This window comes from Oryx dammah, unplaced genomic scaffold (assembly GCF_014754425.2).
Source record: "Oryx dammah isolate SB20612 unplaced genomic scaffold, SCBI_Odam_1.1 HiC_scaffold_2, whole genome shotgun sequence".
Classification (NCBI taxonomy): domain Eukaryota; kingdom Metazoa; phylum Chordata; class Mammalia; order Artiodactyla; family Bovidae; genus Oryx; species Oryx dammah.
This window is the reverse complement of record NW_024070186.1, coordinates 137168321-137191726: the sequence shown is the minus strand read 5'-3', so window position 1 is coordinate 137191726 and position 23406 is coordinate 137168321. Positions and strand designations below refer to the sequence as shown.

At 38.6% G+C, this 23406-nt stretch overlaps 1 protein-coding gene across 3 annotated transcripts in view; it reads right to left on the bottom strand.

The window, feature by feature from the left end:
* CXADR (CXADR Ig-like cell adhesion molecule) overlaps window positions 1–23406 on the bottom strand; it is a 65459-nt gene that overhangs the window by 2091 nt on the left and 39962 nt on the right. The window contains exons 4-7 of one of the 3 annotated variants that reach the window (XM_040227386.1): window positions 21585–21740; window positions 20557–20679; window positions 19636–19774; window positions 18392–18575 (exon numbers count right to left, since the gene is read on the bottom strand). In XM_040227386.1, coding sequence (XP_040083320.1) covers window positions 18392–18575; window positions 19636–19774; window positions 20557–20679; window positions 21585–21740 — 602 coding nt within the window. Of the gene's footprint in view, window positions 1–14123; window positions 18576–19635; window positions 19775–20556; window positions 20680–21584; window positions 21741–23406 lie in introns of those variants that run through there. The other 2 variants (XM_040227379.1, XM_040227396.1) reach the window with 2 other exon arrangements.

Here is a 23406-nt window from a genome sequence, read left to right as displayed (position 1 = left end):
CTAGCATGAATACGATTACCAAATTACCCTCCCTAGCATGAATACGATTACCAATCAGAAAGTTTAGGTGGGAAACCATTACAAATGATCTATCCAGTAAACATTTTAAATATTTAAAATGTATCAATATACAGTCAGTCATCTAATATCAGGACTTCCCTGGTGGTCCAGTGGTTGAGAATCTGCCTTGCAATTCAGGGGAAGAGGATTTGATCCCTGGTTGGGGAACTAAGATGTCATATGCATGCCACAACTAAACCAGTGCACAATTAGAGAAGCCCACACAGCCAAAAAAATGGAATTAGGAGACCTGAATTTCATTTCTATTAGCTTTGGTAAATCCAGACCTTTCTGGATCTTGATATTTTCATAAAATGATGTTTGCGTTTAGTTGCTAAATCGAATCCAATTCCTTGTGACCCCATGGACCGTAGCCTGCCAGGCTCCTCTGTCCATGGAATCTTCCAGGCAAGAATGCTGGAGCGAGTTGGCATTTCCTATTCCAGGGGATCTGCCTGACCCAGAGATCAGACCTGAGTCTCCGGCATTGTCAGGTGGGTTTTTACCACTGAGCCTCCAGGGAGCCCTCATAAAATGGCGCTGAGTTAGATGACAGCCCAAGGATATCTTGGGGGTGGTTCGGCTTTTACCAAATTTAACTGCTATGTGAATTTTCTTCACTATGTTACAAATCTTTTGCCCATAATATTGTGAAAATTAAAATGCTACAAAATCACACACCAAAAAATCAAACCTACAAAAAAACATGTGTTCATCAAGTTCTGTTGGCTACTATCCAGTGTCTTGGATGTAACAGACTGTATCTTTAAGTTGGCAAGGCAGAGATTACATTTCCTTTCATGTAATTATCTTGCTTTGTGTTCTCTTGTTTCTGTGAACATATAAATCATCTTCCCCCTTATCGGGAGGTCAAAAGGCTGGTGGAGACTGAATGATGGAGGGCTGATTGTCCAAAAGGTTTCAAATCATTGGCACAGTAGTCCTCTGCATGGTGTCACTTTCCACGGTTTCACTTACTTGCAGTCAACCATGGTCCAAACATTTTTCCATTTAATATTACCGTTATGAATAAACAATCCATAAGTTTTAAACTGCACACTGTTCGGGCAGTGTGACGAAATACTGCACCATGCTGTTCGTCCTGCCTGGGACATGAAGCATCCTTTTGTCCTGTGTACTGCTAGTCACTTAGTGACCCTCTCAGTCATCAGATGAACATTCGTGTCCCGGTAACCCTTTGTGTTATCAATGATAGCTCTAGCAAGTGTAGTGATGCTGGTAATTGTAATATGCCCAAGAAAAGTCATAAAGTGCTTCCTTTAAGTGAAAATGTAAAACTTTACTTAATAAGAAAAAACTGCTGAGGTTGCTAACATCTACAGGAAGAATAAATCTTTCATCTGTAAATTGTGAAAAAGGAAAAAAAAAAAACTGTGATGGTTTTGCTGTCACACTTCAGAGTGCCAAGTTATAGCCACTGAGAGGGGCAGGTATTTAATTAAATGGAAGAGGCTTTAAATTTGTACAATAAGATTTTTGAGAGGGATTACATTCACATAAATTTTATTATAGCAAATTGTTATAATTGTTCTGTATTATTAGTTATTAATCTTACTGTGCCTATTTATAAATGAAACAGTAACACAGGTATGTATGTGTAGGAAAAACACAGTAAACACAGGGTTCAGTATTCTCTGCAGATCCAGGTGTCCAAAGGCGGGTCTTGGACTGTATGCCTCAGGGGTAAGGGGGGACGACTAGATCTTCACCATCACGGTCTCCTCTCAGAATTGCAAGGTCACTCTACTGTTCTCCAGAAATGTTCTCACTGTTGACAGTTCTGGGACGCCATGAGGAAAAATGTCCTACTTAGCAACATAAAACGAACACAGTGCCAGTAGCCATCGTGACAGTTGACCTAACACACGACCAACACGTCTTTTTCAAGTGCAAGATAACTCATTTTCACCATTAGTAGTTTGTGCTGATTCCATAAAACTGCTCTGGGCAAAAACTCCGGGAACTTGAAGAAACCAAGGATAAATGATGAAGAAGTACACGATGATGGGTACACTTAGGGCAATGAATTGATATGAACATAGAACTGCTTCGATTATTATGAACAAAGTTTGAGTGCATGTGCCTAGTTGCTCAGCGGTATCCAACTCTTTGTAATAACATGGTCTGTACCTCGCTAGGTTCCTCCGTCCCTGGGATTTTCCAGGCAAGAATACTGGAGTGGGTTTCCATTTCCTACTCCATCAACAAAGTTTAACTGAGAATCTACTATGCATTGATCATTTAGATATAAACATGATCTGTCTTTGAGAAGTGTTGACATCTGCTTACAGAGAGGAGACAGACAGGTGAAGACGGGGGACGCTCAGTTTCCTCAGAAGGTACAATCTCAAGAAGGAAAAAATTAGGGGAGCGTAGGAAGGAAGATTAGAAGGCAATGGCACCCCACTCCAGTACTCTTGCCTGGAAGGTCCCGTGGACGGAGGAGCCTGGTGGGCTGCAGTCCATGGGGTTGCTAAGAGTCGGACACGACTGAGCAGCTTCACTTTCCCTTTTCACTTTCATGCATTGGAGAAGGAAATGGCAACCCACTCCAGTGTTCTTGCCTGGAGAATCCCAGGGATGGCGGAGCATGGTGGGCTGCCGTCTATGGGGTCACAGAGTTGGACACAACTGAAGTGACTTAGCAGCAGCAGGAAGGAAGATTGGGATTACAAGATCAGAAAAGGGTAAGCACATGAAGAATGGAAGAAGCAACGTAACCTGGTAAGGGGAAAAAAGTGCATTTCATATCACAAAGGGCTATTTTTTATAATATTTAAGAGCTCCGGCTTAGATGGTAAAGAACCTGCCTGCAATGTGGGAGACTTGGGTTCCATCCCTGGGTTGGGAAGATCCGCTGGAGAAGGGAATGGCAACCCACTCCAGTATTCTTGCCTGGAGAATCCCATGGACAGAAGATCCTGGTGGGCTACAATCCATGGGGTCGCAAAGAGTCGGACATGACTGAGTGACTAACACACACGATACAGACACCAAATAAGCAGAATTGTGATATAAAAGAAACATGGGCAAAGCATATGAACATAGGACTCAAAACCACAAATGGTTTTGAAACATAGGAAAAGATGCTCAATTAACTATACAGAAGTAGAATTTTAAGCCATGACAAAATTTTCTTCTCAGAGATCAGGAAACATAAAAAATGTTGGATAAGAGTATTGGTGAGGAACTGGAAGGAGATAAGTAAAGCACTCTTATCTGTTGCAAGCATAAGCTGCTACACTAATTAAAGAAGATTTTAACAGCTTATCAGAATAGGCTTTACTCATACCTCTCCCTTCTAGAAGTTTAAAGATACATTTGCACATAAGAAAACTGATATATAGACAAATACTACTTATAATTTTACTCGTATCAAAAAAAATGGGATCAACTGAAGTGGCCAATTGGAGACTGGTTAAGTAAGTTACAGTGTAGCACTCTGAAGTAATATAGAGTTTTGAAAATAAGATTTTAGATAGACATATAAATGATAGATAATAGATAAATAGACATAGGATGGTCTCAGAGGATTTGTTAAATTAATAAGTGTGCATAAAACATTATTTTAAAAAAACACACATGTGGGGCTTCCTTGGTGACTCAGTGGTAAAGATCAGCCTGCAGTGCAGGAGACCTGGGTTTGATCCCTGGGTCAGGAAGATCCCCTGGAGGAGGAAATGGCAACACACTCCAGTATTCTTGCCTGGAGAATTTCAGGGACAGAGGAGCCTAGCAGGCTTCAGTCCATGGGGTCGGAAAGAGTCAGACACAGCTGAGCGACTGAACACACAATATACATGTACATATATGCAAGCATAAGCATAGAGTAAATGCTGCAGTGGAGAGCTAGCTGTGAAAGTTTAAAGGTAGGCAGAGTGTGGACTTTAAGTTAGATGTTGTCCAGGAAAACTTTCGAGCAAGGGAATGCACTGAAGTGTTTTAAGTTTAACTTTGAGTCATCTACTCACTTCAAATATCAGATAGATTATTTCTATCTAAAGCAGTCAAAATTCACTGGAAGGACTTATGCTGAAAGCTCCAATATTTTGGCCACCTGATACAAAGAGCCAACTCATTAGAAAAGACTCTGATGCTGGGGAAGATTGAGGGCAAGAGCAGGGGGAAGACAGAGGATGAGACGGTTGGATGGCATCACTGACTTGATGGACATGAATTTGAGCAACCTCCAGGAGTTGGTGAAGGACAGGGAAGCCTGGCGTGCTGCAGTCCACGGGGTTGCAAAGAGTCGGACACAACTTAGTGACTGAGCAACAATCACGTCTTCAGGTCTTCCTGAGGTTAGATGCTTCCAGTTCTCTCCAAGCAAGTAGTAAATGAATGGAAAAGGATATTTCTTTTTATAAAAGCAACAGAGCTGAAACAAATCATACAAGCACGCTTTCACTGAATACTTAATTTTAGTCAGCTCTAGTACCAGATGCTGAACAAGCTAGGCATAACACATCATGGCCGAAACCACATCTGCGCCCTCAGGATTATCTGAGGTCCCTTTTCTGTGTGTGTTAGCCTCCTCCCTCTCCCATTCTTCAACCAAAACTTTCTAATTTCATCTCTTTCCTCAGTCCTCTTACCACCTAGCCACCCACCCCCCACCCTCCCAGAGTATGACCTCACCTTTACTTCCTGGAGAAAAGTGAGACTATCTAATTATATTCCATCCACAGTCACAATCCTATTAAACCTGCTCCCAACCTCACTGACTTTTCCCCTCAATCTCAGAAGACGTTTTCTTTGATTTCGTCAACTCAATCCTACCCACATTCTGTTTTGACCCCTTCCTCTTTCCAGACTCCTTTTCCGCAGCCTCACAAAGTAACTAACCTTTACCCCACTCTAGTTACTGTTTCCTCTGCCTTCCTGCTTCCCTTCATGGCCAAGAATATTGAAAGAATAGTCTAATATAGCTTTCAAATTGCATCTTATAAATCAGACATCTCAAGAGCTGGTGGGGATATCGTGGGAAGACAAGAACCGTTTGGACTTGGTAGGATTTAATCTGAGTGGGGTGTGTTTTGAATGTTAACTATGTTTCTAGATCCTCCTCAGCTCTCATCCATGCTTCAACCCACAGAACTAAGGGTTGGGACAACCATTCCATCAGAACTGGTCCATCATTATGGATGACTTCATTCCCAGAATGGTTTGTTTCAGCCTGTTGTGCTCCAGAGGGCTGACTTGGGTCTTCTTCTCATCCCACACAACTCTCTCCTGAGTGATTTCACTCCACCTCCCTTTTTTTTTTCTTTCAGATTTAATGTATATATATATATGCCTTTGGCTTAAAAAGGCCCGAACTTCACTTTTTCCCCTTACCAGGTTCCTCAAATGGTGCTTTGCATTCACAAAAAGAAGCTTGTGAAATAATCTAGTTTAGTTGTATAAGAAATAACTAAACAGTACTTTCACTTAAATCCCACAACTTAACTTGCCCTAACAACCCACTGTTTTAATACTTGTGCTCTGAAATACCTCAAAGAATGGGGGAGACTCCAGGAATGCAAATCAAATTACATATAACCAAAAATCAGAAGCAACTTCTAGGTCCAAAAGTGGGGAAAAAAATGAATTATACAGGATTATCTTAATGAAACATCATGCAGCTATTAAAATGGATATATAAATACTTTTAACAACAGGTAAGATATACAAATATGATACAATATCAAATAGGAGAAAGAAATCAAATAGAGGACGTTCACTTTAAAAAATAATAGGGATATTAAATATACTAGAAGAGAAATAGAACAGAAAGGTCTTTGGTAGTGATGTCATTTAGGTGAAATTATTTTTCACCTCATTTACTGTTGTTACAATGCTATCTTAATAAGGAAAGAGTTTTTCAAAATATTCCACCATTCAAGTCCGATGAAATCAAATTTAGAAGGTGTAATGAGTTAAACCTGTTTTGGAACTGACACTTCTTCACTACTTTCCATACTGGTAAATATTCCTACGTAACGCATGGGACAATGCCATGCGTTATAATAGTACTGGTGCATGTTCTAGACTTGTAGGAATAACCTAAAAACAAAGGAAATTTAATTATATGTAAATATATTGGTGTTGCTTTTCATTGAACAGTGTCAGAAAAAGTGAACACAGACATTTCCTTTCTTTATGCCAAGTACTACATCACCATGACTTCATACATGTCAAAGGCAGGGTAATAGTAGATCTTGCTGTCCAAACTGAGACATTTTCTTGAGCAAAACATCTTTTGCTGTATGTATTTACAGTGAGATAACAGGCAAAGACAGAACTGTCTTGGGGAAAGGGATACAGTCACCCAATCCCATAAGATATGAGGCAAATACTGCTATTACAACACAGTAATAATCATGACAGCAACCAATGCTTACAGAGCACCGATGTGCTAGCCTAAGTGCCTCAGACGTACTAATCATTCTCAGAAAAATTCCACAAAGTTGGTCCTATGATTCTCATTGTAGTGTTAAGGAAAAGGAAAATACAGGTAAAATGTTTTGTCTAAGGTTACCCAGATAGAACCAGGCAAGTTGTCTTCCAAACTCATTTTATAGTGTTACCCTGTCTGAAGGCCCCACCCCACCCCACACCTACACTGACTGCTTGTAATACCAAAATAAAATGTGTTCAATAAATGGATCCCTGCTGGGTACTTTTCTCTCCAACTAAAGCAGCAATCCCCTAAAAAATAAAAATCCAAAATTGAGGAACAGAAACTCTTCAAAATACCAGTAAAACCTTCTCAACAGGAACAGAAAGTTGGTTTGAAACAGCTCTTCCAAAGTTTCCAGGAATACTAGCTCTCCACTGGCTGACAGCATTGGACTCCCACAATATCAAACCTTTCACACACATACACTTTCCCCCCCTTCATTTTCTTAATGGTTCCATAAGTGAAGTGCCTGGTTTGGTCACTCATCATCCCCTACATCACTTCCTGAGTAACCTCCAAAGTTTTCACACGCATGACTTCCGTTTTCAGCCCACCCCTCACACTCTAGATCCACATATCCATGTATCCATCCAACACTTCATTAATACACATAATAAACTTCTCAAACTTTCAACATGTTCAAAACTGAACTCCTTAGCTTAACTTTCAAACACTCAAAAGAGTCAGGGCTCCAACCCCCACCTTTATTATTCCTCTGTCATGTCCTATTCTTGTCTTCATGCTTATGACTGCCACAATTATATCTCTGGCCCTGAGTTTTCTATTTAGATCCAGGTTCAGGATTCACCTGCCTACTATTATCCTGCATAGTTCCAATGATTTCTAATAGAAACAGGGTTCAATGTTTTCATTTCCCACTCAATATCCCCTCATACCCCTATGGCCAATCCATTTACTATTAGTTTTTTAAAATAAGTATTAAAAATACAGACATGTATCTCTATAAGTGTAAAGTATTTCTAGAAGGATAAATAAGAAACTGATCATACTTCTCACTACATGCTCTTATACCTTATAAATTTTATACCCCATTAATGTACTTATTTAAAAAATTAACAAAAAAATCTGTTATGTTTCTTGAAGGAAACTGAGGACAGAAACTGAAAAATGTGAATGAGAAGGTGATTTACATTTCACTCTCTCTCATGTGCACTATCTATCTGAAACATTAAAAAAAAAAAAAGCTGTTCACAAAAAACTGTATTAGCAACTTGAAATACAGAACTTTAAAAATCGATTTCCCTGGAAAAATAGTTTCACCTTGTCAGAAAGATTCATAAGAAGACAATCCATAATCATTTCATCAATGACTCTTTCACCTGACAAGCAGATGTGAGGTTAATAGTGTATTATGGTCATTCCATCTTTGAAAGATAGTATACTCCTGGGTTAAGAACTGGGGAGACTTAAAACTATGAAAAAACTATATTGGCATAGTTACTTAGGTGCTGATATTTTTTTTACCATACCACCAACAACTAAGAAAAAAAGGAAAACTTTCTGGGCATGTATTCTGTCCAACTTTCACTAGTTTATTCGTTCTGCTTCACAGTTTCCAATCATCATTGCTGTTATGGATAGAATTGTGTGCCCCTAAATTCCTATGCTGCAGTTCTAATCTCCAGTACCTGAGAATGTTACCTTATTTGAAAATAGGGTTGTTGAAGATACGATTAGTTCAAATAAGGTCATTAGGGTTGGGTCTTCATCCAATAGGAGTGGTGTCCTTATAAAAAGGGAAAACTAGGACACAGTGATAGACACAGAGGGACGGTGACCTGAAGGGACCCAGAGAGAAGACAGCCATCTACAAGCCATGGAGAGAGGACTTCCCTCACAACAATCAGAAGGAACCAACCTCCTCCACCAAGAAAGCTATTAGAACTAAGAAATAAACTCACCAACGTTTTAGGAGGCAAGATTAATGTACAGAATTGTGTTGTTTTTCTATACTCTAACAATGAACTATCGCAAAGGGAATTTAAGAAAAAGAATCCCATTTACAATTGTATCAAAAAGAATAAAATACCTGGAAATAAACTTAACCAAGGTGATGAAAGACCTATACTCTAAAACTGTAAGATGATGAAAGAAACTGAAAACACAACTAAATGAAAATAAATTCCATGTTCATGGATTGGAAAAATATTGTTAAAATGTCCATATTACCTTAGGCAATCTATCAATGCAATGCAATTCCTATCAAAACACCCATGACATTTAAAAAAATTTTTATATTTTTCAATTGAAGGATAATTTCACACATGACATTTTTTACAGAACTAGAACAAAAATCCTATAACTTATTTGGAACCACAAAAGATCCCCAATAGCCAAAGCAACCTTGAGGGTAAAGAACAAAGCTGAAGAAATCATGCATGCTCACTGACTTCAGACTATACTACAAAGCTATGATAATCAAAACAATATGGTACTGGCACAAAAACAGATAAATGGAACAGGACAGAATGCCCAGAATAAGCCCACACACCTATGGCCAATTAATCTATGACAAAGGCAGCAAGAACACACAATGGAGAAAAGCCAGTCTCTTCAATAAGTGGACTTCCAGTAAGTGGGAAAACTGGACTGCTACATGTTAAAGAATGAAATTAGAACATTTTCTCATACCATATAGAAACTAAACTAAAAATGAATTAGAGACCTAAATATAAGGCCAGAAACCATTAAACTCCTAAAAGAAAGCACAGGGACAATACTCTTTGAAACAAACTATAATATTTTGTTGGGCCTGACTCCTAACACAAAGGAAACAAAAGCGAAAACGAACAAATGGGACCTAATTAAATTGAAAAGCTCTTGCACAGCAAAGGAAACTGTCGACAAAACAAAAAGACATCTTACTAAAAGAGAGAAATGTGCAAACAATAAGATGGGTAAAGGTTTAATATCCAAAATATATAAAATGTTCATGCAACTCAATATCAAAGACAAACTGATTAAAAAATGGGCAGGCAATGGGAATTTGGTGTATAACTCAGGGAACCCAAACAGGGGCTAACAACCTAGAGGGGAGGGGTAGGGAGGGAGATGGGAAGGAGGTTCAAGAGGGAGGGGACATACATATACTTATGGTTGATTCATGTTGATGTTTGGCAGAAGCCAACAAAAATTTTGTAAATTAATTATTTTTCAATTAAAAATAATTTTTTAAAAAAGGGGCAGAAAACCTGAAGAGATACTTTTTCAAAAACATATGACTGGCCAAAAGGTACATGATATTATGGTCATCACTAATGATCAAAAATGCAAATCAAAACCACGTTACCTCACACCTGTCGGAATGGCTATCACTGAAAAGTCTTACAAATCAATGTTGGTGAGGATGCGGAGAAGACGGAACCCTTGTATACTGTTGATGGGAATGTAAATTGATACAGCTACTAATGAAAACATTTAACTATTATGGAAAAGGCTGTATATTGTCACCTTGCTTATTTAACTTATATGCAGAGTACATCATATGAAACGACAGGCTTGATGAAGCACAAGCTGGAATCAAGACTGCCGGGAGAAATATCAATAATCTCAGATATGCAATATGGCAGAAAGCAAAGAGGAACTAAAGAGCCTCTTGATGAAAGTGAAAGAGTGAAAAAGCTAGCTGAAAACTCAACATTCAAAAAATGAAGATCATGGCATCCGGTCCCATCATTTCATGGCAAATAGATGGGGAAACAATGGAAACATTGACAGACTTTATTTTCCTGGGCTCCAAAATCATTGCAGATGGTGACTGCAGCCAAGAAATTAAAGACGCTTGCTCCTTGGAAGAAAAAGCTGTGGCAAACCTAGACAGCATATTAAAAAGCAGAGACCTTACTTTGCCAACAAAGGTCCGTATAGGCAAAGCTATGGTTTTTCGAGTAGTTGTGTATGGAAGTGAGAGATGGACTATAAAGAAAGCTGAGCTCTGAAGAACTGATGCTTTTGAATTGTGGTGTTGGAGAAGACTCTTGAGAGTCCCTTGCATTGCAAGGAGATCAGGCAATTCTAAAGGAAATCAACCTTGAATATTCATTGCAAGGACTGATGCTGAAGCTGCAGCTCCAATACTTTGGCCACCTGATGCAAAGAATCAACCCATTGGAAAAGACCCTGATGCTGGGAAACTTGAAGGCAGGAGGAGAAGGGGACGACAGAGGATGAGATGATTGGACGGCATCACCGACTTGATGGACATGAGTTTAAGCAAGCTCTGGGACTTTGTGATGGACAGGGAAGCCTGGCACGCTGCAGTCCACGGGGTTGCAAAGAATCGTACATGACAGAGTGACTGAACTGACTGACTATGAAAAATAGTATGGAAGTTCTTCAAAAACTAAAAATAGAATTGCCATGTGATCCAACAATTCCATCCCTGGGCATACAAACAAAATGAAAACACAAATTTGAAAAGATAAGTGTACTCTAATGTTCATAACAGCACTATTACAATAGCCAAGACATGGAAGCAACCCAAGTGCCCATCAACAGATGATTGATTAAGATGTGGAGAAGGAAATGGCAACCTGCTCCAGTATTCTTGTCTGGGAAATCCCATGGAGAGAGGAGCCTGGTGGGCTACAGTCTATGCAGTCGCAAAGAGTGGGACATGACTAAATCACCACCATATATATCTATATCCATATATATAAAATTTCATAATTTATATATATATAATCTCACATATATATAATGGAATACTGCTCATCCATTAACAAGAATGAAATTCTGCCATTTGCAGCAATGTGGGTGGACCTGGAGAATATTATACTTGGTGAATTAAGTCAGAGAAAGATCAATACTGTATGATATCACTTGCACATGGAATAAAAAACGAATACAAGTGAATATATATGCAAAACAAAAAGACTCACAAATATAGAACTTGTGGTTATCAGCAGAGAGAGAGGGGGAGGAGAGGAGTATGGGATTGAGAGGTACCAACTATTAAGTATACAATAAGCTTACAAGTATTGATCATCCAGCACATATATATACAGCTGTTATTTTATAATAACTTTGAATGGAGTATAATCTATTAAAGAATATTGAAGCACAGTGCTGTACGCCTGAAATCAATATTGTAAATCCACTAACTATACTTCAAAGTTTTTTGGAAAAGGAACCAATCCTACCATAACCTTGCTCTCAGATCTTTAGCCTCCAGAACTGTGAGACAGTAACTTTCTGTTTTTTAAGTCACCCAATTTGTGGTTCTTTGTTATGGCAGCCCCAGCAAACTAATACAACTATACGCAGAATTAATCATAAATGACCAGGTCTGTTCGGGAGACTTGAGAACAACTGACATAATGTCATCTAAAACAATTTTTTTCATTAAAAATTAAATCTTCTAAGATATGGTGCTTTATTTACCTAAGTAGGTTTCCCTAAATTCTGAAATATTATTTTGATATTCAAATTAGGCCAAGATATCTAAGTTTGGTCTCACTGAAGGTGGACTCAAAAGTTCGTGAAGCTCAAGAAAAAACATTCTACAAGTGACGGAGCACGGACACCAGTCATCTGCACAGAGTTTTCCAAACGACTCAGAAGTTCCCAAGTTTGGGTGATTATTGAAAATAACCTGAGAGAGACACAGACCCACTGACCTTACCTGAATCTACTCAGAATCTCTGAGGAGGGTTTTAGAAATGTATTTCTCCAATGCTTCTCCACTGCTCTAGGTTTGTATAATAACTAGGTTGTTTCTGTGTTGGCTCTTATTGAGTCAGTTCACCTAGTCTTTATTTGCACAAGTTATCTTTTTAAGCCCTATGCAGAATTTTCCATCACCACACGTACTCACTCACCCTTTTCCTCTTGATATTGTCTTCTTGGAAGAAATCAGGCCAATCGTCTTACGAAACACATGACACACGCCCATAATGTCCCTTCCAAAAACTCATCAAGGAGATATACTGAGCACGCAGAACAATTAGAATGCAAAAGGTTCTGTGCCATACAGACCCATACTGGCAATGTTGAGGGTCCTACACCCCAAGAAGCATACTGATCGAGAACTTAGTCCTTGGTTAACTGGACTAAAATTTATTTCTCAGTGCTTCATTAACTCTGGAAATTCTACTTTCTCTGCAGTTATCTTAGGATGACTTTTTTCCCCTGTAAATAGTTTAAAAATTTAGAAAAATCATGTAAGTAGAAAAACAACAAATCCCATATGATTTATACATCAGAAATACCAGCAAGAAAAACAGGTGAATTTCTAGCACTGGCTTCCTGATCATTTTCAGCTGCCTTTGCCACATTTAGAAATTACATTTGTTTACACCTTAGAGTTGAACCTATTTTTATTTAACAATATATTATTTCATGCTCAAATTTGAGACAAAAATTCTGTCTCAATTTCAACAGTTTTGCCATTTGGCACTTAATTATCCAGAAATATGATCTGGCCTTCAGACATGCATAATTAAAATATGATCTAAATGAAAAGCATTAAATTATACTTAGTAGTTTCACTAAGCCTATATTATCGTAATCTTGATGCTCTGAAAATCTGTGCCTCACTATCAGCATCCCAGGACAGGGACAAATGCAAAGAATTTTCATCGTCATATCAATTTTATTTCTTTAAAATCTTCCAACATCCCTGTGATGCAGGTATTCTTATCCCCGTTTTAAACACCAGGCAACTGAAGTGAAGTAAGGCATCTAGTACTAAATGGTACTCGGATATGTCTGACTCCAAAGCCTACGCTCTTCAACGTGAGTAGAAAGCTTCATATTAGTATAAACCACTGATTCTCAACCAGGGGTGGTTTTGTCCCACCCCAGTGACTATTTGGCAACACTGAAGACATTTTTGGTTGTCGCCTCTCGGCAGGGAGGGCAGGAGCTATGGGCATTTTGTAGGTAAAGGTCAGCAATGCCACTACACACTGGCAATGCACAGATAGTCCTCCACAAGCAAGAATCATCCATCCCCAAATGTTAAAAGAGCCAAGGTTGAGAAACTATAGTAAAAACAAAATATTTCTCAAAATATCTTCTTACAAAAGCATTACTACCCCATTTTTTTTTTCTAAAATCACTGTTTAGAGTCAATGAAAATAGCTTTAAAGCATAACTAGATGTATGTGTATTTAATATATATATGCATGAACATTTTTTCATTTTGGCCATACCATGGGGCATGGGGGATTTTAGTTCCCCAACCAGGGACTGAACCCAAACCCCCTGCATGGGAAGCATGGAGTCTTACCACTGGGCCAGCAGGGAACTCACTGTACACACATTTTTAATGTATCTGAAAACTCTTGAGTTTAGACTGTAATTGTGACATGATCCTCCATGGAATTTTGGAGGCTTCAACCCCAAAAACATTGTTATACACTGTCATACAGATGCACAAGACTGGAAAAATTTTCATGGATAAGTTTTCATTGATGTGTGATTGCTCTGATCTTTACTTTAATAAAAGATGCAAGGGGGTTGCAGGGGAAGAAACCCTGCCTCAGGAAAGCAGGGAGAACAGTATATTGAAACATTATAAAGTAGACTTTTTCTTTTTAAATAAGAGGCACAATGAAGCCACACCATGAGGCAAAAAATTGCTTTCTTGATTTTATTTTCAAAGTACACAAAGTCACAAAACTAGAGCAAGTTTTTGGCTTTTTTGAAACCAAACTTTGTTCTTACAAATTTCAAAATCTGCACCATTGGATATTTAAGCCAGAAACTTGAAATACAAAAAAATCATTTTTGAAACTGACAGTCGCAGTTCTCTACTTGCATATGTGAAGTGTCAAAATATTTCTTCTCAGTAGTACAAGTGTATTTGTCACAAAAATTCACAGTTAGGGATGAGAATAGGAGAATCAGTGAATTGTGGCTCTCTCAACACTTGTGTCATAAAATAAGTTAGTAGAAAACAGAGTTCTTTGGAGCTTTTAGTGTTTGAGGTCTAAACCAAACTCAACTGAAATTTACCACACTCTGAAATCACAAACTAGGATATTTTGCAAAACTAGATTTTAATTAACAGTGAGAAGCCAAAACAACAAATATGTATTGGTGTTACCTTTCATAAGACAAACTGAACCACAATTCACCAATATATATATTGTTCATTCCTATTTCTATTAGGTAGAATTTGTGCTCAGTTATGAACCATTTTAGTGTCAAATGAGTAAAAAAGGTCTAACTACAGAACATGTCGCCTTTATTGCAAGAATATCCAAAGGCATTTGAAATATTAAAACTTGCCCAGAACATTTATACTACTAAACACAGAAATATTATAAAGATATATATATATATACACATATATATAATATATGTCACAAGCCACTAAAAAGTTAAAATTGTGCCAACATTTTCTACAAACTACTCCTTACATGACACATCAAAGCATTAACCATAAAAAATATGAATTTGTTTTCTTTGCCCACTGGAATAAGGCCATCTGAAAGCCCTAAACACTATGGAGATGAAAAAAGATTAGAAAAAAAACTTTAAACGTTTATATAACTTCAAATTTACATGCTGCACGCACACAGAAAGACAGAGAATAGTTAAGTCATACATTACAGGACTGGATATCCAACTTCATGCAATTAATTCTTTTCATATTTAATCAAACTGTCTTATCTGCCCCTTCACCTGCTACAAATTTTCAGAACTCAATCCTAAAAATCATCTTTTTAATAAGAACCAGGTCTTCATACCAATAATCTAATTGTGTTTCTTGAGTTAACCTCCCCATAAGACACACTCAGTCTGTGTTTCCATTGTAACAACTCCATGACAGCCCAAATTTAAAGGTTATCTGCCTAGAATAACTGGCCAGTTTAATCAATATTGTTTTTGATCTCCAAACAGGGAAATATTAGTAAGGTTGCCATATGAAAACAAGCACCAATAACCTACATATTCAAAACACAGAATTATAACCTCTATATTTCCTTTAAAGGTACCCCAACTAACTCAAAAAGATGGTGTCACTCTCTTAGATACAAAGTGGAATGGAACAGCTTTGCTTTGATGGTTCAGTGCTGTCCTTGACTGACGTTTCGAAATGCTTGAATAATAATCTTTTGTTGACTTGCTTGATGATTACCAACAGTAATTCAACAGAACAAATATTTGCTCTCTAGTTCAGTGGAAATTATCAGTCAGAATTACTTAGGAAGTTATCAGTACTATCTGACTTTTGGATTCACTGAAATTTATGAGTAGCTGGAGATAATAAACTGAAAACTGAGTTCTGTCCTCTAAACTCAACCACATCTCACAGGTCTCTTGAGGTCATGACAGTGGCCTTTTTTCCTGAGCTTGTTTCTCAGGCTGTAGGTGGTAATGGACCTGGATTGGAAGGAAGCATTCTGGAAGAGACTCTACAGCCAAATCCTAGATTAACTGCGAAGTCTAAGGGAAGAGAAAACAATGGGGTCTTCCCAGATGGTACTAGAGGTAAAGAATCCACCTGCCAACGCAGGAGACACGCAAGAGGTGCAGATTCGATCCCTGGGTAGGGAAGACCCCCTGGAATAGGAAATGGCAACCACTCCAGGATTCTTGCCTGAAAAGCACTTTCGGAAGAGATTCTACAGCCAAATCCCAGATTAACTACGAAGTCTAAGGTAAGGAAAGCCTTACGACATGTCCACTTTTTGTAGGGATTTCTACTTATACTGATAGCATAATTTTCATTACAAAACTGGGACTAGGAAGGACCAAAATTCTTATTAGTAATGTCTGTGCTCAGTTATTTACTTCTATAATACCTTATACATTTTATTCATATAAAACAGATCAGAGATCTGATATTCAAAAATAGTTATTATTATAAAATCAGAAACACAGTCAAAGAGTGTAGGGGATGTTGACATTTTAAAAACTTTATATGAGTAACACAATCAGTTACCTTGTATGCAAAAAGAACAGGAAGAGGCAAGACTGAAGGTATGAGGATAGACAGGTATCACAGTGATGCACTTTCAGGAACAGTACCTTCACCTCTAAGCACCTTTCAGGTGATAGCTAGCTCATAGGCACCAGAAATTCATAATAAAACTAAATTACCCAAAAGGCACGGATGAAAATGTTAACATAAGTATAAAAGCAACATTATGTAACGTTAAAAACCTATGTTAAAAATGCTTCCAAATATGTAAAACTATACACGAATCCATTACACATTCAGCTTTAATTTGCCATTAAAAAATGTATACAATACTCTGCCTAATCATAAATACATGCCAACATTAATGTATAATGTAGCGTTTACCACCACAGCACCCAAAGAGATGAACAGAAACCAACTCCCTACTAAAATCTAGGGAAAAGGTTTTAGAGCTAGTGAAATAATTTATTGCAGACCTTATTACTATAAAGAAATTGTTGGCTCATTCTACTAAATCCACACTCCCTCACAATCTTAAGGGAAGTACAATAAATTCACTTTCATCTACTAAAACAGTATTTAACACATTTGGCAGTAGGAGTATTTTTCTAATTCCTTTTCCTTTCATTTCTCTCTCTCTTTTTTTTAAAGATTAAGTCACTTCCACAAAACTAAGACAAACTTTTCCAAGCTCAACTTGATTTTCTGAAACTACACAAGACATGTTGGCCATACAATAGCAACTGTACATCCTCCCAAATCTGAAATACAGAATTGACAGAGGACACTTACTAGTTTAAAATGTAGTTCATCATTCTAAGTCTATGAAAAAAATATCCTCCAGGAACTGCATTCAAGAGGGTAAATTTCAGATTACCTTTCTAGAACATATACTACACAACACCATCACAAACACAAAAGAACCGAACCAGGAAAACAAAAAATTCTTCAATTTAGAACCAATAATTTAGAGAATGACAATCTGTAACTGCCAAACAATAAATGAGTTATAATTTTTTTTCTTATTAGGAAAATATCACCTAAAGCGCGGGGCCAGCATTTACTTGCGAACTGCAAAATACTCTACATCTTTGACAGCAGGCCACTGTTCTGCAGACCACCACAGGCCTCGGGCCACTGGAACATAATCAGCAAAATCCATCCTCACTATTGCACCACTAGTGTCATCACTGTACACAGGTAACAGCAAATTATCTAAACGAATCAGATAAATGCTCCTGTAATTTAGCATACCAAAGAGCCTATGTCCCTGCCACCCACAGCAATCTATCCATTAAATACTTGAGAAGTCATTTCATATCCAAGGCTTATGAATTACACGGAACTAGGTGATTTCTAGAACACTGTAGTGTTTTCTAGTTATTAGAGACATTTCAAACACAAAGCTTTCGAAGAAGTGAAAACAAGAACAAACATAAATGCATGTAAGTATTTTTGCCATGAATCGTTCTTTACCAATTTTGAGGGGGTTTGGGGAACACTATCGGGTCACATAAATTAAGTGGGAAAAAAGCAATCTAAAGACAACGGCAGAAATTTCAGATGATTCAAGTATCAACTTGGTGTGCACGAGAGTTCACCAATTTCCTTCTTCGCCTCTGATTTCATATTCAAAGTGCCACATCTGACTTAAGTATTGATATTCAGAAACCTATAAAGTCAAGCTCTTGAAGGAAATATTATTTAGATAATGAATCTATCATCAGAACTTCAATGCCTTTACCATTTCAATATATCCAAACAAAACTTTTTGATGTATTACTCTTACAGTTTTTGGTTAGCTTTTTATTCTCACGTATTTTGAGGCTGGTAGCAAAACGTACGGGTGTTCATATTTCCAGAGGAGAGCATGGGTGACGGGCACAGAGGCTCTACACTATGGACCCGTCCTTGCTCTGCGCTGGGATCATCACAGGCACCGCCCCCATCCTACTGAGATTAGGGGCAGCTACCTTAGCGGGTGGGAGCGTCGGACTCTGAGGAGCGCGTTCCAAGTCTTCGCTTGGCACTTGGTTGTACTGAGTCTTGGAATATCCTTCCATGTTGGACGGGGACATGGATCCCAGGGATGAGTGATTGCTGCCGATGTAGCTTCTGGCAGTGGACGTACGGCTCTTGGGAGGAGGCACGTCTTCTCTAGAAAGCGAAGATCCCAAAGAACGTTTCTAAAAAATCTTAGACTATGTGAGCTGTGAATCATGGGTAGGGATGAGGGAAGAGCCGCTATTTAAGCATCAAGTGTGTAAAAGTGAGAGTGACACACAGAGAACAAGCACAGGAAGGCATGATGTCATCAACTGTGTGTTTGGCCCAAGTTCATCAATACAGAGTTTCCACCTTCACACACAATGAAATGTGGGTGTTTCAGAAATGCATGACTCTATAATGTTGTCTCACACAGAACAAACTTCAAATATTTTCATATTCTAGTATCACTGATCTAGATAATCTGGTTATAGTCGTGTAATACTTCATAGTCAATAAACCGACAGATATTTCAACCAAAAAAAAAGAACAAGACAAAATATCCTTTTTATTATGAAAGCTACTCATCTAAGACTTTAGCTGAAAACTTAGCAGATTTAAGTTCGGAAAAACTGAGAAGCAGGCATAAGAATTTTCATAATAAGCACTGACATAGAATATATATCTGAGTTACTTCTGGTACACTTCAAAAAGAAAAGTGCCAGACCCCACCCCAGACTCAGCAAATGTCAATTTTCTGGGTGTTACTTTGGTCATATGTTGTTATTTTTACAAGTTCTATAATTCAATGTTATAATTCACTTCTAGTTAAGATCTACTGGTTTAGAATATTTTTAAAAAATTAAATCACATTACCAATAGATCTATTAACTAGCTACTAGATACAATCAGACCTTTAGAAAACAAACTAACCAACCTTAACATCTTCATTTCTTGAAAACTTCACGCCTGTACTTTATTGGGAGAAGGCAAACAGCCTTGAGATATCCATTCAGCAGTGGTTCTTCAAGTAGGGCCCCAAGTAGGGGAGAGGTTAGTTGGCTCCACACACTTGAAATAAATATTAAAATGCTTTCAAATGTGTTAAGGGGAAAAGCTACAGCTTTCATCCAGTTCTCATGTGGCCAAATGCTTCAGATGGTTAAGAGAACTAATGCTTTAAGGATGTAATAAATTCAGTGTATCAGTCAACTCCTGTGTACTTAATTACCTGATATCATGGTGAACTTCCTTTTCGTATTTTTCTTCTCTGCGCTTTTTATGACAGCAAAAGACAATAAGAGCAATGAGCACGAGCGCAAGCAAAGTTCCTATAACAGCTCCTGCAATTGTCCCAGCTCTGTTTGAAGCTAGAATAAAATGTTAACAAGAAAATAAATAATAGTAAAAACAACACAAAACAAAAATACTTTTGACCTAGTCATATTGAAGTTAATGATACACAATACCAGATTGATTTCATTGCATATATTAACTTTAAGAGACAAACTAGCTAGCTTTTTCTGGTCAGGGGAAACTCTACTAAACGAACTGTCTTCTGAACTGTATAAGCTATTTCAAGGATAAAAACAATAAAATCACTCTGAAAGATTTTACTATTCACAGCTATCTAGGTTGGCATAAGAATGTTGTAAATAATATGTCCTTAGTCACACATGCTAAATCACTTCAGTCGTGTCCACCTCTTTGCGACCCCACAGACTATGGACCGCCAGGCTCCTCTGTCCACGGGATTCTCCAGGCAAGAATGCTGGAGCGGGTTGCCATGCCCTCCTCCAGGGGATCTTCCTGACCCACGGATTGAACCTGCACCTCTTACATCTCCGCATTGGCAGGCGGGTGTTCTTACCACTAGAGCCACCAGGGAAGCCTTACTTACACTGGCTAAATATGAAACAAGAATTAACTTGACAACTCTTGCCTCCATGATGGTGCTACAATAATGAAGGTTTTATTAATAAAATGTAGTACTTCTTTCCCTTCCATGTCTTAAAAAAGCGAGTAACCAAGCCAGAGTGCTGTGATCAAAGGCAGCATCCCACTGCCCATCACACACACTTGCTGATGGAACCAAAGGCGACTGCGTAAACGTCACGAAACCACCTTATCAGAGCACAGAGAAGATACTTACGAGGAACCACATCCAGGCGCAGCAGGCACTGATCAGAGCCCACTCTGTTTCTCACCGTACAGCTGTATGTCCCGGAGTATTCGGCGCTGGCATTTTTCACAGATATAACAGGTGACGTCACTTCTGTGGGAAGAAAGAGGGGGTGAGGGAGCAAAACCCATTCTTATAATAACAGACTGCTGAGTTTCTAGTAAAGGCAAACCCTACTTGGTTGACAATCCAGGTAAAAGTGAGACAAAATGAAGCGAGACGCAGAACAAACGCAGCAAGACACGTTCATGTCTCCTGAATGCAAACCATCGCGCCTCCGGTTCATTCACGTCAGAGCCAAAGTAATCATGAACGCTTCGGCCAGGTACAGGGTCTCTGTTGAAACAGAGCCACGCTGATTATAAAAGAATACTCCGTGGCATGAAAGCTCTTAGGTGCAGCAGCAAGATCTGCAAAATGTATCTCATCCCCCCAGACAGAAGAAACAGAAAAGTAAACGGGTCCTACTGTTCAGCCTCTTAGTCTGAAAAAGACAGAGGTGGAGAGAGGACAGGGCATGGAGGGGGTTAATCAGTTTGAATAGATTAATTATAACACACAGATGAGCAATCAGATTTAAACAATTTGAATCACTGTGGTTAGAGTCACACAACTATTGTTTTTGTTTGTTTTTATAGACATGCCATGTGTAAATAACCATATCTTCAACCTGAATCAAGCCAAAACACTCAAGATTCATCTCTCCTTGTAGCTTAGCCACTAATTTATGATAATGAAGTTTCCATCAATATTACCGGTAATTAAAAATACACACCAAAGAAATCAATTATAATACCCTAAACAGTTATAAAATGTCTCTTCATTTATACATGACACCAAGTCGTCATTATAAAACACTAATTCCCTTAGAATCCTGATTGCTTTGTCTAGGAAAGGGAAGGCTTTGGGGATTAAAACATCTATACATACATGTACAAATCCTACCAGGCTTAAGTTCAAATCGATGACACAGAATCAAGCTGTATAATCAGCAGTACCTGGTAACCACGAAGCGGGCAGTTTCTGTGAGTCGGACAACTTCTGCCATTCATATCGTAGTGGGAGTGAACCTTCTTTAGGTTCACATTTGAGTTTAAAGTCATTTCCAATTTCTTCTGATCCATCAACATAACATCGTGTACCTGAAGGCTTAACTAAGAAAAGACATTAAGTTATAACTTCATACAGGAAAACGGAATGTATGTTTCTAATGTTGATTTTTTTAATTTTTAAAAATTTTTATTTTTACTTTATTTTGCTTTACAATACTGTATTGGTTTTGCCATACATTGACATGAATCAGCCACGGGTGTACGTGAGTTCCCAATCCTGAACCCCCCTCCCACCTCCCACCCCATATCATCTCTCTGGATCATCCCCGTGCACCAGCCCCAAGCATCCTGTATCCTGTATCAAACATAGACTGGCAATTCGTTTCTTACATGATAGTATACATGTTTCAATGCCATTCTCCCAAATCATCCCACCCTTTCCCTCTCCCTCAGAGTCCAAAAGTCCGTTCTATACATGTGTCTCTTTTGCTGTCTCGCATACAGGGTTATCATTGCCATCTTTCTAAATTCCATATATATGTGTTAGTATACTGTATTGGTGTTTTTCTTTCTGGCTTACTTCACTCTGTATAATTGGCTCCAGTTTCATCCACCTCATTAGAACTGATTGAAATGTATTCTTTTTAATGGCTGAGTAATACTCCACTGTGTATATGTACCACAGCTTTCTTAACCATTCATCTGCTGATGGACACCTTGGTTGCTTCCATGTCCTAGCTATTATAAACAGTGCTGCGACGAACATTGGGGTACATGTGTCTCTTTCAATTCTGGTTTTCTCGGTGTGTATGCCCAGCAGTGGGATTGCTGGGTCATAAGGCAATTCTATTTGCAATTTTTTAAGGAATCTCCACACTGTTCTCCATAGTGGCTGAACTAGTTTGCATTCCCTCCAACAGTGTAAGAGGGTTCCCTTTTCTCCATACCCTCTCCAGCATTTATTGCTTGTAGACTTTTGGATCGCTGCCATTCTGACTGGTGTGAAATGGTACCTCATTGTGGTTTTGATTTGCATTTCTCTGATAATGAGTGATGTTGAGCATCTTTTCATGTGTTTGTTAGCCATCCATATGTCTTCTTTGGAGAAATGTCTATTTAGTTCTTTGGCCCATTTTTTGACTGGGTCGTTTATTTTTCTGGAATTGAGCTGCATGAGTTGCTTGTATATTTTTGAGATTAGTTGTTTGTCAGTTGCTTCATTCGCTATTATTTTCTCCCACTCAGAAGGCTGTCCTCTAATGTTGATTTAAACAAACACAGCATGTCGCAAACCGCTAATCAAGAGCAGTGGTCCTGGGTTCGGAGTAGACAAGACTGAAAGACTAAAACAGGTTGCCAATGCCAGTTTCCTTAGCTGCGTCCCGCTCAGAACAGGCGAGAATGAGCTCAAGCAAGCAGCCATTGCGAAAGAGGCCAGGCAGCAGCTCAGACGCGGGTCTGTGCCCCTCCCATGGGGCACATCTGAAAGAAGCAAGAATGATGCGGCCTGGGCTGCTTCAGACCCAAGGACGCTTCCCCTCCAGTCCTAAACCTATTCTTCTACTTGGAACTTGACACGTAGCATAGTTTTCCGGGAGTATGTAGTCCCCTTAGAGTGTGTGTGCACTGTTAAATCTTCTGTTAGCCCACCATCAGGGGGTTAAAAGGGACAAGTCACATAAGAGCAGCAAAGGCCAATTACATTCCATGGTTATAGCAATCCAAGCCCCTCAGAGAGCAGTGTTATAAAAAGGCAGTTCTGAAGTTA